At 44.2% G+C, this 12,240-nt stretch overlaps 1 protein-coding gene across 1 annotated transcript in view; it reads right to left on the bottom strand.

Annotated features, from left to right (window-relative positions):
* The window catches only part of RALGAPB (Ral GTPase activating protein non-catalytic subunit beta), a gene marked incomplete at its 5' end in the record, with an annotated part of 97,403 nt that overhangs the window by 73,095 nt on the left and 12,068 nt on the right, over positions 1-12,240 (bottom strand). The window contains 4 exon segments of the mRNA XM_056547540.1: positions 4,459-4,640; positions 5,676-5,807; positions 8,270-8,456; positions 10,995-11,158. Of these exon segments, the coding sequence (XP_056403515.1) occupies positions 4,459-4,640; positions 5,676-5,807; positions 8,270-8,456; positions 10,995-11,158 (665 nt within the window).

Below are 12,240 nucleotides of genomic sequence, written 5' to 3'. Positions count from 1 at the left end.
GGTCCTTCAGCCACAATCTCATCCCAGTTTAGCCCCACCTACTCTATGTCATCATCAAAGTCCTTGAGCCACAATCTCATCCCAGTTTAGCCCCACCTATTCTATGTCATCATCAAAGGCCCTTCAGCCACAATCTCATGAGCGCTTAGCCCCGCCTATTCTATGTCATCATCAAAGGTCCTTCAGCCACAATCTCATGAGCGCTTAGCCCCACCTACTCTATGTCATCATCAAAGGTCATTCAGCCACAATCTCATTCCAGTTTAGCCCCACCTACTCTATGTCATCATCAAAGGTCCTTGAGCTACAATCTCATGACCGCTTAGCCCCACCTATTCTATGTCATCATCAAAGTCCTTGAGCCACAATCTCATCCCAGTTTAGCCCCACCTACTCTATGTCATCATCAAAGGTCATTCAGCCACAATCTCATCCCAGTTTAGCCCCACCTACTCTATGTCATCATCAAAGTCCTTGAGCCACAATCTCATCCCAGTTTAGCCCCACCTATTCTATGTCATCAAAGGCCCTTCAGCCACAATCTCATGAGCGCTTAGCCCCGCCTATTCTATGTCATCATCAAAGGTCCTTCAGCCACAATCTCATGAGCGCTTAGCCCCGCCTATTCTATGTCATCATCAAAGGTCATTCAGCCACAATCTGATGAGCGCTTAGCCACACCTACTCTATGTCATCATCAAAGGTCCTTCAGCCACAATCTCTTCACAGTTTAGCCCCACCTCCTCTATGTCATCATCAAAGGTCCTTCAGCCACAATCTCATCCCAGCTTAGCCCCACCTACTCTATGTCATCAAAGTCCTTGAGCCAAAACCTCATCCCAGTTTAGCCCCACCTACTCTATGTCATCATCAAAGGTCCTTCAGCCACAATCTCATGAGCGCTTACCCCCGCCTATTCTATGTCATCATCAAAGGTCCTTCAGCCACAATCTCATCACAGTTTAGCCTCACCCATTCTATATCATCATCAGAGGTCCTTCAGCCACAATCTCATCCCAGTTTAGCCCCACCTACTCTGTCATCATCATCAAAGGTCCTTGAGCTACAATCTCATGACCGCTTAGCCCCGCCTATTCTATGTCATCATCAAAGGTCCTTCAGCCACAATCTCATGAGCGCTTAGCCCCGCCTATTCTATGTCATCAAAGGTCATTCAGCCACAATCTGATGAGCGCTTAGCCACACCTACTCTATGTCATCATCAAAGGTCCTTCAGCCACAATCTCTTCACAGCTTAGCCCCACCTCCTCTATGTCATCATCAAAGGTCCTTCAGCCACAATCTCATCCCAGTTTAGCCCCACCTACTCTAGGTCATCATCAAAGTCCTTGAGCCAAAACCTCATCCCAGTTTAGCCCCACCTACTCTATGTCATCATCAAAGGTCCTTCAGCCACAATCTCATGAGCGCTTACCCCCGCCTATTCTATGTCATCATCAAAGGTCCTTCAGCCACAATCTCATCCCAGTTTAGCCCCACCTACTCTGTCATCATCATCAAAGGTCCTTGAGCTACAATCTCATGACCGCTTAGCCCCACCTATTCTATGTCATCATTAAAGTCCTTGAGCCACAATCTAATCCCAGTTTAGCCCCACCTATTCTATGTCATCAAAGGTCCTTCAGCCACAATCTCATCCCAGTTTAGCCCTACCTATTCTATGTCATCATCAAAGTCCTTGAGCCACAATCTCATCCCAGTTTAGCCCCACCTACTCTCTGTCATCAAAGGTCCTTCAGCCACAATCTCATCCCAGTTTAGCCCCACCTATTATATGTCATCATCAAAAGGTCATTCAGCCACAATCTCATGAGCGCTTAGCCCCGCCTATTCTATGTCATCAACAAAGGTCCTTCAGCCACAATCTCATCCCAGCTCAGCCCCACCTATTCTATGTCATCATCAAAAGGTCCTTCAGCCAAAATCTCATCCCAGTTTAGCCCCACCTACTCTATGTCATCTTCAAAGATCCTTCAGCTATAATCTCATCACAGTTTAGCCCCACCTACTCTATGTCATCATCAAAAGGTCCTTCAGCCACAATCTCATGAGCGCTTAGCCCCGCCTATTCTATGTCATCATCAAAGGTCCTTCAACCACAATATCATGAGCTGCTTAGCCCCACCTCCTCTATATCATCATCAAAGGTCCTTCAGGCACAATCTCATCACAGCTCAGCCCAACCCTTTCCAGCTGCATAAATACTTATGGCGCCTCCTGCCTCTGCTCAGGGTGAGTGTTCCCTTGGCGTGAACCCTGAAAAAAAACGGCAAATTTTTTCCTTTCAGTACAATGCCGAAAACCCCATTTGCGGCCGATAATTTTCAGAGTCTGAAATTTAAGTGCAACCCCAAAAATTATGTCCAGGATGACAAATTCCAAGAGAATCTGTTAGATGTATTTTCTGATAAGAGTTGCAGACACGGTTGGATAAATATTAGGGTATAAAAGCAAAACTGTACCTTTGCTGGTTCTCCTTTTTAACTCCAAACCAAGTGTCAAGGAGGTGGGGCTGAGCTTAACAAGTGTCAGCCTGCCACGCCCCCCGCTCGCCTTTATTGTCTAGCCCAGTGTTGGGAGGTAATTGCAAGCGCAGAAGTACACAGGGCGGTAGCACTGGAGCAGATCAGCCCGCCTCCTTGACACTTTGTTGAGAAATAAAGAAAATGTGTTTATACCCCAACATCTATCCAACCATGTCTGCAGCTCTTGGCAGCAAATACATCCGACAAATTATTTTTAAAGAGGTTGTAAGGGATTAGGAAAACATGTCTGCTTTCTTCCAAAAACATCACCACAGTTGTCCACAGGTCGTGAGTAGCACTGCAGCTTTACCCGATTTACATGAGAGAAGCAAAACTGCAACATCAGACACAATCCATGGTCAGATGCATTTTATGGGGGAAAAAAAGCATGGGGGACCAAATATCACTATAGAGACCCCCCCAGTGTCCTGCACTATTATACCTATTCTACTGAGTTGACACAAACAATGTGACTTGTAGCGTTAACGCAGAATCCTGTAATATGTTGATTAGTATTTCAGGACCAAATCAGTAGTTATCACCAATACCAGATTTTTTTTCTTTTTTAACCCAGATCAGCACAAATATTTAAGGACATTTTGATACCATATTTTGGTAATCTTTCGAACCCAATGTTCTTAAAGACTGCAACTCCTGAAGAAGAAACATATCAGTTTACCACTGTTATACACGGAACAAAACATTTCTATATGCACAAAAAGAACCCTAAACCATAATATAAAATGCATTCGGAAAGTCTTAAGACCAGTTCATTTTTTTTTCATATTTTGTTATGTTGTTCCTTATGCTAAAAAAATAAAATTCCTCCATCATGTCTGGAGGAAACCGGGTACTGCCCATCACCTGCCCAATACCATCCCTACAGTGATCATGTTGGGGGCAGCATCATGTCTGGGGGAAACCAGGCACTGCCCATCACCTGCCCAATACCATCCCTACAGTGATCATGGTGGGGGCAGCATCATGTCTGGAGGAAACCAGGTACTGCCCATCACCTGCCCAATACCATCCCTACAGTGATCATGGTGGGGGGCGGGGGGCAGCATCATGTCTGGGGGAAACCAGGCACTGCCCATCACCTGCCCAATACCATCCCTACAGTGATCATGGTGGGGGCAGCATCATGTCTGGGGGAAACCTGGCACTGCCCATCACCTGCCCAATACCATCCCTACAGTGATCATGGTGGGGGCAGCATCATGTCTGGGGGAAACCTGGCACTGCCCATCACCTGCCCAATAACATCCCTACAGTGATCATGGTGGGGGCAGCATCATGTCTGGGGGAAACCAGGTACTGCCCATCACCTGCCCAATGCCATCACTGTAAGGGTGAGTTCACACCGAGGAACACACACTGAATCTCCGCTCGTGGAATTCAGTAAGCTGAGATTCAGCCTGACAGCTGCGGTAGGACCACGCGGCACTGCGCCCTCACCATTGACGGCAATGCAGTGCTCATGGAATTCAGCTCAAAGAATGAACATGTTCTTTCTTTGAGCGGAACAATTTCAGCTGCGGAATTGTCCGCCGCTGAAATTCTGCTGTGTGAAAGGGTCTCGCGGAAGACCAATTTACACTGATGTTAAAGTTCACTGTGGTGTAATTCCAATCACTTAATTCCGAGGGAATTACACAGCGTGAATGTATCCTAATTATGGAGTATTGAGGGCAGAACGATAGGAAACACAAGGAGCAATAGAACAGAATGTGACAAAAGTGAAGGGTCTGAAGACTTTCTGTATACATTGTATATAAACCAGAGAGACCTAGAAATGGTGAGGGGTTCATTCAAAATTCCTCCTAGAAATGAAATGAGTGAATTTGTTGATCACATGTAACATCTGAACACCAGGAGTCGGTACAAAACACAATAAAGACAGGAACGTTACCTAAAAAAGCATCTACTAGACAGCTGACCCCTCGCATGGCACGGAAGAAGATCTGAGGCAGCTGTTTAAGACAGGAGTACTGGTTGAGTTCCTGGCTGGGCACCCCGCTCACGTTCAGAAACTGCTCCTGAAACTTTGGAGTTGTGCCAATGATACTCGGGTTGCTTAGGTCGACAGGGTTACTAGAGGAGAGAGAAGAGAGAACTATTAGGAATGTGGGAGGTTTTTAAAATTACCTGTCACTTAAAAAATAAAAACTTCTGATATGTTGTAGAGCAGAGGTTTCAAACCTGTGTGTCTGCAGCTGTTGCAAAACTATAACTTCCAACATGCTCGGATAGCCAACAGCCTGTCTGCCTCCTCCAGAGGATTCACACTGTCCCTGAAAGGTAAATCAAGGCTTCCCTCTTCTTAGCAACCAAAGGCTGTCTTGGCATGCTGGGAGTTGTAGTTTTGCAACAGCTCGTGGAACACAGCTTGGAAAACACTGTTGTAAAGACTTGAACATTTTGGTAGGTGGGGGGGGGGGGGGGTCTCCAGATCCCGATCGATCCCTGGGACAAGCTGGGAGCATACTGGGAGTTGTACATTTGCAGCAGCTGAAGGCACCCTGGTTGGAAAACACTGCCATAGACTTACATTGTAAGTTTCTCTTGGTAACGTTGCAGAGAGGCTTATCCAGGCTATTCCCGCCCAATCAAAACTTCTGATCTGTCTCTACAAGTCAGAAGTTTTTGATTTATTTAGCTTACCCGTCATATCACATATGACGGATGCTTTACATGTCTAGCTTCTGTTTTTGGCTCACAAATCACTCTTTTCTGCTGCTCACTCATTCTGACATCCACTGCTCAGGAAGGGGCGTGTCCGAGGCTAGCACTGAGCCCGCCCTCACTCACCATGCATTCACTTCCTCCCTGAGTCTGCTGTGCTGTGTCCCCTCATCCAATCACTGCAGGCTGCTCTGTAACCCCCTCCTCTGTTTTCATGCTGCAGTCTGATAGGACAGGAGTGAGCACAGAGGAGTTCTAGCCCTGCCCTCACTTCATAGACCTTGTCCCAGCATGTTCTTCAGCTGGGACAAAGATGATGCTGCAGACGGACAGAATTATGTTCTGGATGGTATGGGACCCCTAGTGGACTTTTTTAGAAGCTGTGATGTCTAAGGACATACCGTTATATGAAGTATATTAGAATTAAATGAACTAATGTCGCACCTCAGCATATGGAGGAATCGGAACCAGGTTTGCGCCACACACTCATTGTCCATCTCGGCGGGGATCAAACTGGCATCTTCCTCTGGAACTTTGAAAGGGGGAAAGGACGGTCCATAGGTGAACCGCAACAACCTGGAGGAGACAAAGGACAAATGCTGAAATAATAAAGGACCAGAGATAAACCAACACTTTGCATTCATTCTCATTTCTTGTTTGGTACGGCCAGAAAAAACTTCTACTATAGGACGAAAGGCTCTAATAGGAAGTTTTAAGATTGCGGGGTGTCCCAGCAGTGGACCCCTGGCAGACCGGAGATGTGTTTTAGGCTGGAATACCCCTTTAACTGTCCTGTTATGTTACATGACCTTAGTGGCACCATATGAATATTAGTAAAATAAATAAAAAAATTATTATAATAATAAATACGGTATATATACACACACACGCGTGCATGTATATATTATATATATTTTTATTTATTTTACAAATATTCATATGGTGCCACTAGGGTCATGTAACATAAATATTCATATGGTGCCACTTGGGTCATGTAACATAAATATTCATATGGTGCCACTTGGGTCATGTAACATAAATATTCATATGGTGCCACTTGGGTCATGTAACATAAATATTCATATGGTGCCACTTGGGTCATGTAACAGAACAGAAGATAAATGGAAAGCAGAGGTGCGCTCCTAGTGAAATACTGTGCAGATTATTGCACCTTACCGTGTGGTGTTATACTTAGAGTACAACACCTTGATGTACATGTAGACTCGCTTAGCAGTGGTGTCTGAAGAGGTGGCGGCCTCGGCGTCCTTTCCCGTGACCTCCAGGTACGGTGGGATAAAGCAAAGACAAAAAGGAAATAAAGAGCTCTCCGGGTGGCGTGAATTCACACTGCCTGACGAAGAATCCGTCCGTATTCAAAACTTTTAAGTTGCACCGTTCTAATAAAATTTGCCTTTTTTAATATACCTTGGCAATTCTCATCTCTAAAGGAAGGCGCCACCCGGAGAGTTCTATTTTTTCCTTTTTGTCTTTGATGTAACATAACAGGACAGTTAACCTGTTAAGGACCAAGGACGTACCCGTATGTCCTGAGTCCGTTCCAGTTCTATAATCCGGATCCACATCGTAGCAGGTCAGGCCCGGCACCTAGCAACGGTCGGGACCCGCGGCTAATAGCGAGTGGCACTGATCACGGTGCTGCGCACTATTAACCCTTTAGACGCGGCGTTCAAAGTTGATCACTGCGTCTAAAGTGAAACTAAACTACCCCCCGGCTAGCTCAGTGGGCTGTTCGTGTTCGCGGCGGTGAAATAGCGGCATCCCGAACAGCTGTAGAACAGGAGGGTCCCTACCTTCCTCCTCGCTGTCCAATCGCCGAATTACTGCTAAGTGCCTGAGATCCAGGTATGAGCAGTCAAGTGGCAGAATCATTGATCAATGGTTTCCTATGAGAAACCATTGATCAATGTAAAAGATCAGTGTGTGCAGTGTTATAGGTCCCTATGGGATAACAATGATCAGTGTGTGCAGTGTTATAGTCTCCTATGGGAGCTACAACATTGCAAAAAAAAAAGTGGAAATTAAAAAGTGAAGATCATTTAACCCCTTCCCTAATAAAAGTCTGAATCACCCCCCTTTTCCCATTTAAAAAACAAACAAAAAAACCAGTGTAAATAAATATAAAAATAAACATATGTGGTATCGCTGTGTGCGGAAATGTCCGAATTATAAAAATATAAAAATATATTGTTAATTAAACCGCACAGTCAATGGCGTATGCGCAAAAAAATTCCAAAGCCCAAAATAGTGCATTTTTGGTCACTTTTTATATAATGAAAAAATGAATAAAAAGCGATCAAAAAGTCCGATCAATACAAAAGTGGTACCGCTAAAAACTTCAGATCACGGCGCAAAAAATGAGTCCTCATAGCCCCCAATACTCAGAAAAATAAAAGTTATAGGGGTCAGAAGATGACAATTTTAAACGTATACATTTTCCTGCATGTAGTTATGATTTTTTTCAGAAGTCCGACAAAATCAAACCGATATAAGTAGGGGATCATTATAATCGTATGGACCTACAGAAGAAAAGGTGTCATTTTTACCGAAAAATGTACTGCGTAGAAACGGAAGCCCCCAAAAGTTAAAAAATTGTGTTTTGTCTTCACTTTTGTCGCACAATGAATTTTTTTTTCCATTTTGTCATAGATTTTTGGGTAAAATGACTGATGTCATTACAAAGTAGAATTGGTGGCGCAAAAAATAAGCACCATATGGATTTTTATCTGCAAAATTGAAAGAGTTACTATTTTTAAAGGTAAGGAGGAAAAAAATGAAAATACAAAAACGGAAAAACCCCTGGTCCTTAAGGGGTTAAAGGGGTATTCCAGGGGTATTTGTTATATTCTGTAATTTTAATATTTTATATATATATATATATATATATATATATATATGTCACAACAAAATATAAAAAAAAAATCATAGAATATAATAAATAAACAGCGTGCTCCACTCTAAAGGATGTTTCATAAAACAGTATGGAATAGACAGTTCTGATATTGATCATCCAGCCGCACCTTGATGTTAGGGCACAGATCGCTTTACTCCACTGCTCGACCACAGCCGGGTGGTGTCTCCAGTTGGCCACCATTTCTTTAGCCGTCTTCCAGTAGGGCGGTGTTGGGAAGCAGCGAGTACAGGCCAAGAGCCAGACTTCAAACAGAACGCCAATGAGCTTGTCAGCCAAACTTTCTGCAATACCCCCTGAAGAAGAAAGGGGTGGGTCACAAAACATGAAAGAGACACAAACTTCTATTAATTAATATTTTCATTTGCGAACAAATCTGAATGGATTGGGCTCTGTTCTCAGGTCTATTAGTCAGGAGTATTCCCTAACAGTGTTTTCCAGCCATCGCAAAACTACAACTCCCAGCATGCTCCAGCAGACTTTGGCTGTCCAGGCATGCTGGGAGTTGAAGGCACCCTGGTTAGGACACACTGGTTTGTGGGATTGTTTGTTACCAGCACAGCTAGTGGGGAGAGAAATGCTCTGCTGCACACTTCTCTCCCAGCTTGTTCTAGGGATCAGGGTTTTGGAAACTCAGACCCCCCCCAACCGATCAAAACTTTCGACAAGTCTCCACAATCTGGTTTTCCAAAGGGCATATCTCCAGCTGTTTGAAAACTACAACTCCCAGCTAAAGGCTGCTGAGATGAGAGGGAAGCCTTGATTTAACTTTCAGGGAAGGTGTGGATCCTCTGGAGGGGCAGACAGGCCATTGGCTGTCCGGGCACACTGGGAGTTTTAGTTTTGCAACAGCTGGAGGCACACTGTTTGGAAAACATTGCGCTACAACATTAATAAAAATAAATAAATACATTTTATTTATATATATATATATATATATATATATATATATATATATATATATATGGCTTGGGGAATAAAAGGAGAACTTTGAAATTAACTTAACCCTTATCTACAGGATAGGGGATAAGTAGCTGATCGCAGGGGGGGTCCGACCCCCGTGATCTCCGGAACGGCACACGCTCCATTCATTTCAATGGGAGAACCGAAAAGACCCAAGAACACCACCGGGGCATCATGGAAATGAATTGTCCACGTGCCATCTACGCATCTCACAGAGAGTTAAGGTCCCATTCCGGAGATCGTGGGGGGCCCCAGAGGTCTGACTCCCCCACGATCAGCTATTAACCCTCTATCCTGTGGATAGGGGATAAATTAATTTAGGCTGGTGTTCTCCTTTAACATATATTTACGTCCTGCGCCGTCTCCCACAATATAACGCGGGTTTCGTCAAATTGGGTCGGTCCTGGCGGCTATCGATAGCCGGGACCCGTGGCTAATACCGGACATCACCGATCGTGGAGATGTCCGGTATTAACCCTTCAAACGCAGCAATCAAAGTTGATCGCCGCATCTAAAGTAAAAAGAAAAAAGCTCAATCGGGCTGATCAGGACCACCACAGTTTCCCGATCAGTTGTTAGAACACGAGGAAGGTCCCTTACCTGTCTCCTCGCTGTCCTATCATTGATTCACTGCTCCGTGCCCGAGATCCATGCAGGTGCAGTGGAGCACCAATAACACTGATCAATGCAATGCTATAGCACTGATCAGTGCCTGCAATCAATGTACTGTATGTTATAGTCCCCTATGGGGGGCTATAATAGTGTAAGAAAAAAAAAGAAAAGTGTAAAATATTAGTTACTAAATGTGATTTAACCCCTTCCCTGATAAAAATTTGAATCACCCCCCTTTTCCCATTTAAAAAACAAACAAAAAAAAATATGTAAATAAAAATATAAACATATGTGGTATCGCCGCGTGCGCAAATGTCCGAACGCATTAATTTTCCTGCATGTAGTTATGATTTTTTCCAAATATAAAACAAAATCAAACCTATATAAGTAGGGAATCATTTTAATCGTATGGACCTACAGAATATAGAGAAGGTGTCATTTTTACCGAAAAATTCACTGCGTAGAAATGGAAGCCCCCAAAAGTTACAAAATTGTGTTGTTTTTTTTTCTTTTCAATTTTGTCCCAAAATAAAAAAAAAAAAATTCCGGTTTCGCCAACAATTTTTGGGTAAAATGACTGATAACATTACAAAGTAGAATTGGTGGCGCAAAAAACAAGCCCTCATATGGATCTGTAGGTGCAAAATTCAAAGGGTTATGATTTTTAAAAGGTAAGGAGGAAAAAATGAAAGTGCAAAAACGCTCAGTCCTTAAAGGGGTACTCCCGTGGAAAACTTTTTTGTTTTTTTAAATCAACTGGTGCCAGAAAGGTAAACAGATTTGTAAATTACTTCTATAAAAGAATCTAAATCCTTCCAGTACTTTTTAGGGGCTGTATACTACAGAGGAAAGGCTTTTCTTTTTGGATTTCTCTTACATCACAACCACAGTGCTCTCTACTGATCTCTGCTGTCCATTTTAAGAACTGTCCAGAGTAGGAGAAAATCCCCATAGCAAATATATGCTGCTCTGGACAGTTCCTGAAATTGACAGCAGAGGTCAGCAGAGAGCCAGGAGCTTGTGGCATCATATCCCTGCTCCCTCATGACGACACGCCCTGCCCCCTCAAAGTAAGTCTATGGGAGGGGGCTATGACATCACAAGCTCCCAGCGCCAACGTGTGGAATAGTTTGTTCCAAACGCTGAGCAGCGGAGTACCCCTTTAAGGGGTTAATAACTGGACAAAAGACGAAGTACATGCTGCCAGCAACTCACCCTCGATGGGAAACAGGACGGTAGAAGGTGGGGCAGTGACTAACCTGTAACAGTGGGGGCAGCGAGGAGCGTGTCATTGATCTGCAGTAGGAACAGCAGGAGGACCTCCCAGGTTTCCCGGGCCATGCTGGTGGAGTCTCTCGCCAACTTCTGGACAGAGCGTAAGACGAGCAGGCACAGCCGGATCTGGTTGCCTATTTGTTCCTGCCTGAAAATAAACCAATAGACATGAATACATTTATTACAACAAAGGCAAAGGGTTCGGATTATATATTCCCAGCAGTCATTCTGTAGACACAAACGACAGAACATGAGACCAGAAATCTCTTATATACATTTATAGTCAGAGAAAAACTACAAAACGCTGCAAAAAAATTCTTTAGCTTGAATATAATAATATATATTATTGTTCATACAGCTCCAGAAGCAGCGTCATCATAGAGAACTTCTTACCAGACAGGGAAGTTCTGCGGGGCCCTCATTCTCCCTACAGTGGCCTCTACAGGAGAACTGTGGTATTACATACATAGTATTTCCTGTCTCTTCAAAGTGTACCTGTCATTTCAGGTGGCTCAGCATGCGGTGCCCTGTTAGCAGCACTATTTCTGGCAATTATATAACTTGTATGCAGAATTTCTAGACTTCTACTCTGCAGGCTTCATCTCTAATTTGCAGTTCTCTTAGAGCTGGTGGGTGGAGCTTCCCTGCTTCCCCCTCCTTAGACTTGTATTACTTGTCTGGAGCTTCATCTCCATAGACTTGTATTACTTGTCTGGAGCTTCCTCCTCCCTCTCCATAGAGATGTATTGCTTGTCTAATGGTCCCTACTCCGCCTCCATAGACTTGTACTGCTTGTCTGATGCTCCCTCCATAGACTTGTATTGCTTGTCTGGAGCTTCCTCCTCCCCTCCATAGACTTGTATTGCTTGTCTGGAGCTCCCTCCTCCCCTCCATAGACTTGTACTGCTTGTCAGGAGCTCCCTCCCCCTCACCTCCAAAGACTTGTATTGTTTCTCTGGAGCTCCCCCCCCCCCCCCCCCCCTCCATAGACTTGTATTATTTGTCTGATGCTCCCTCCTCCACCCTCCATAGACTTGTATTACTTGTCTGATGCTCCCTCCTCCACCCTCCATAAACTTGTATTACTTGTCTGATGCTCCCTCCTCCACCCTCCATAGACTTGTATTACTTGTCTGGAGCTCCTTCCTCCTCCATAGACTTGTATTACTTGTCTGATGCTCCCTCCTCCACCCTCCATAGACTTGTATTACTTGTCTGGAGCTCCCTCCT

Source organism: Hyla sarda, chromosome 12, assembly GCF_029499605.1.
Source record: "Hyla sarda isolate aHylSar1 chromosome 12, aHylSar1.hap1, whole genome shotgun sequence".
Taxonomy (NCBI): domain Eukaryota; kingdom Metazoa; phylum Chordata; class Amphibia; order Anura; family Hylidae; genus Hyla; species Hyla sarda.
The sequence above is the reverse complement of the archived record's forward strand: the minus strand, read 5'-3'. Positions and strand labels throughout refer to the sequence as shown.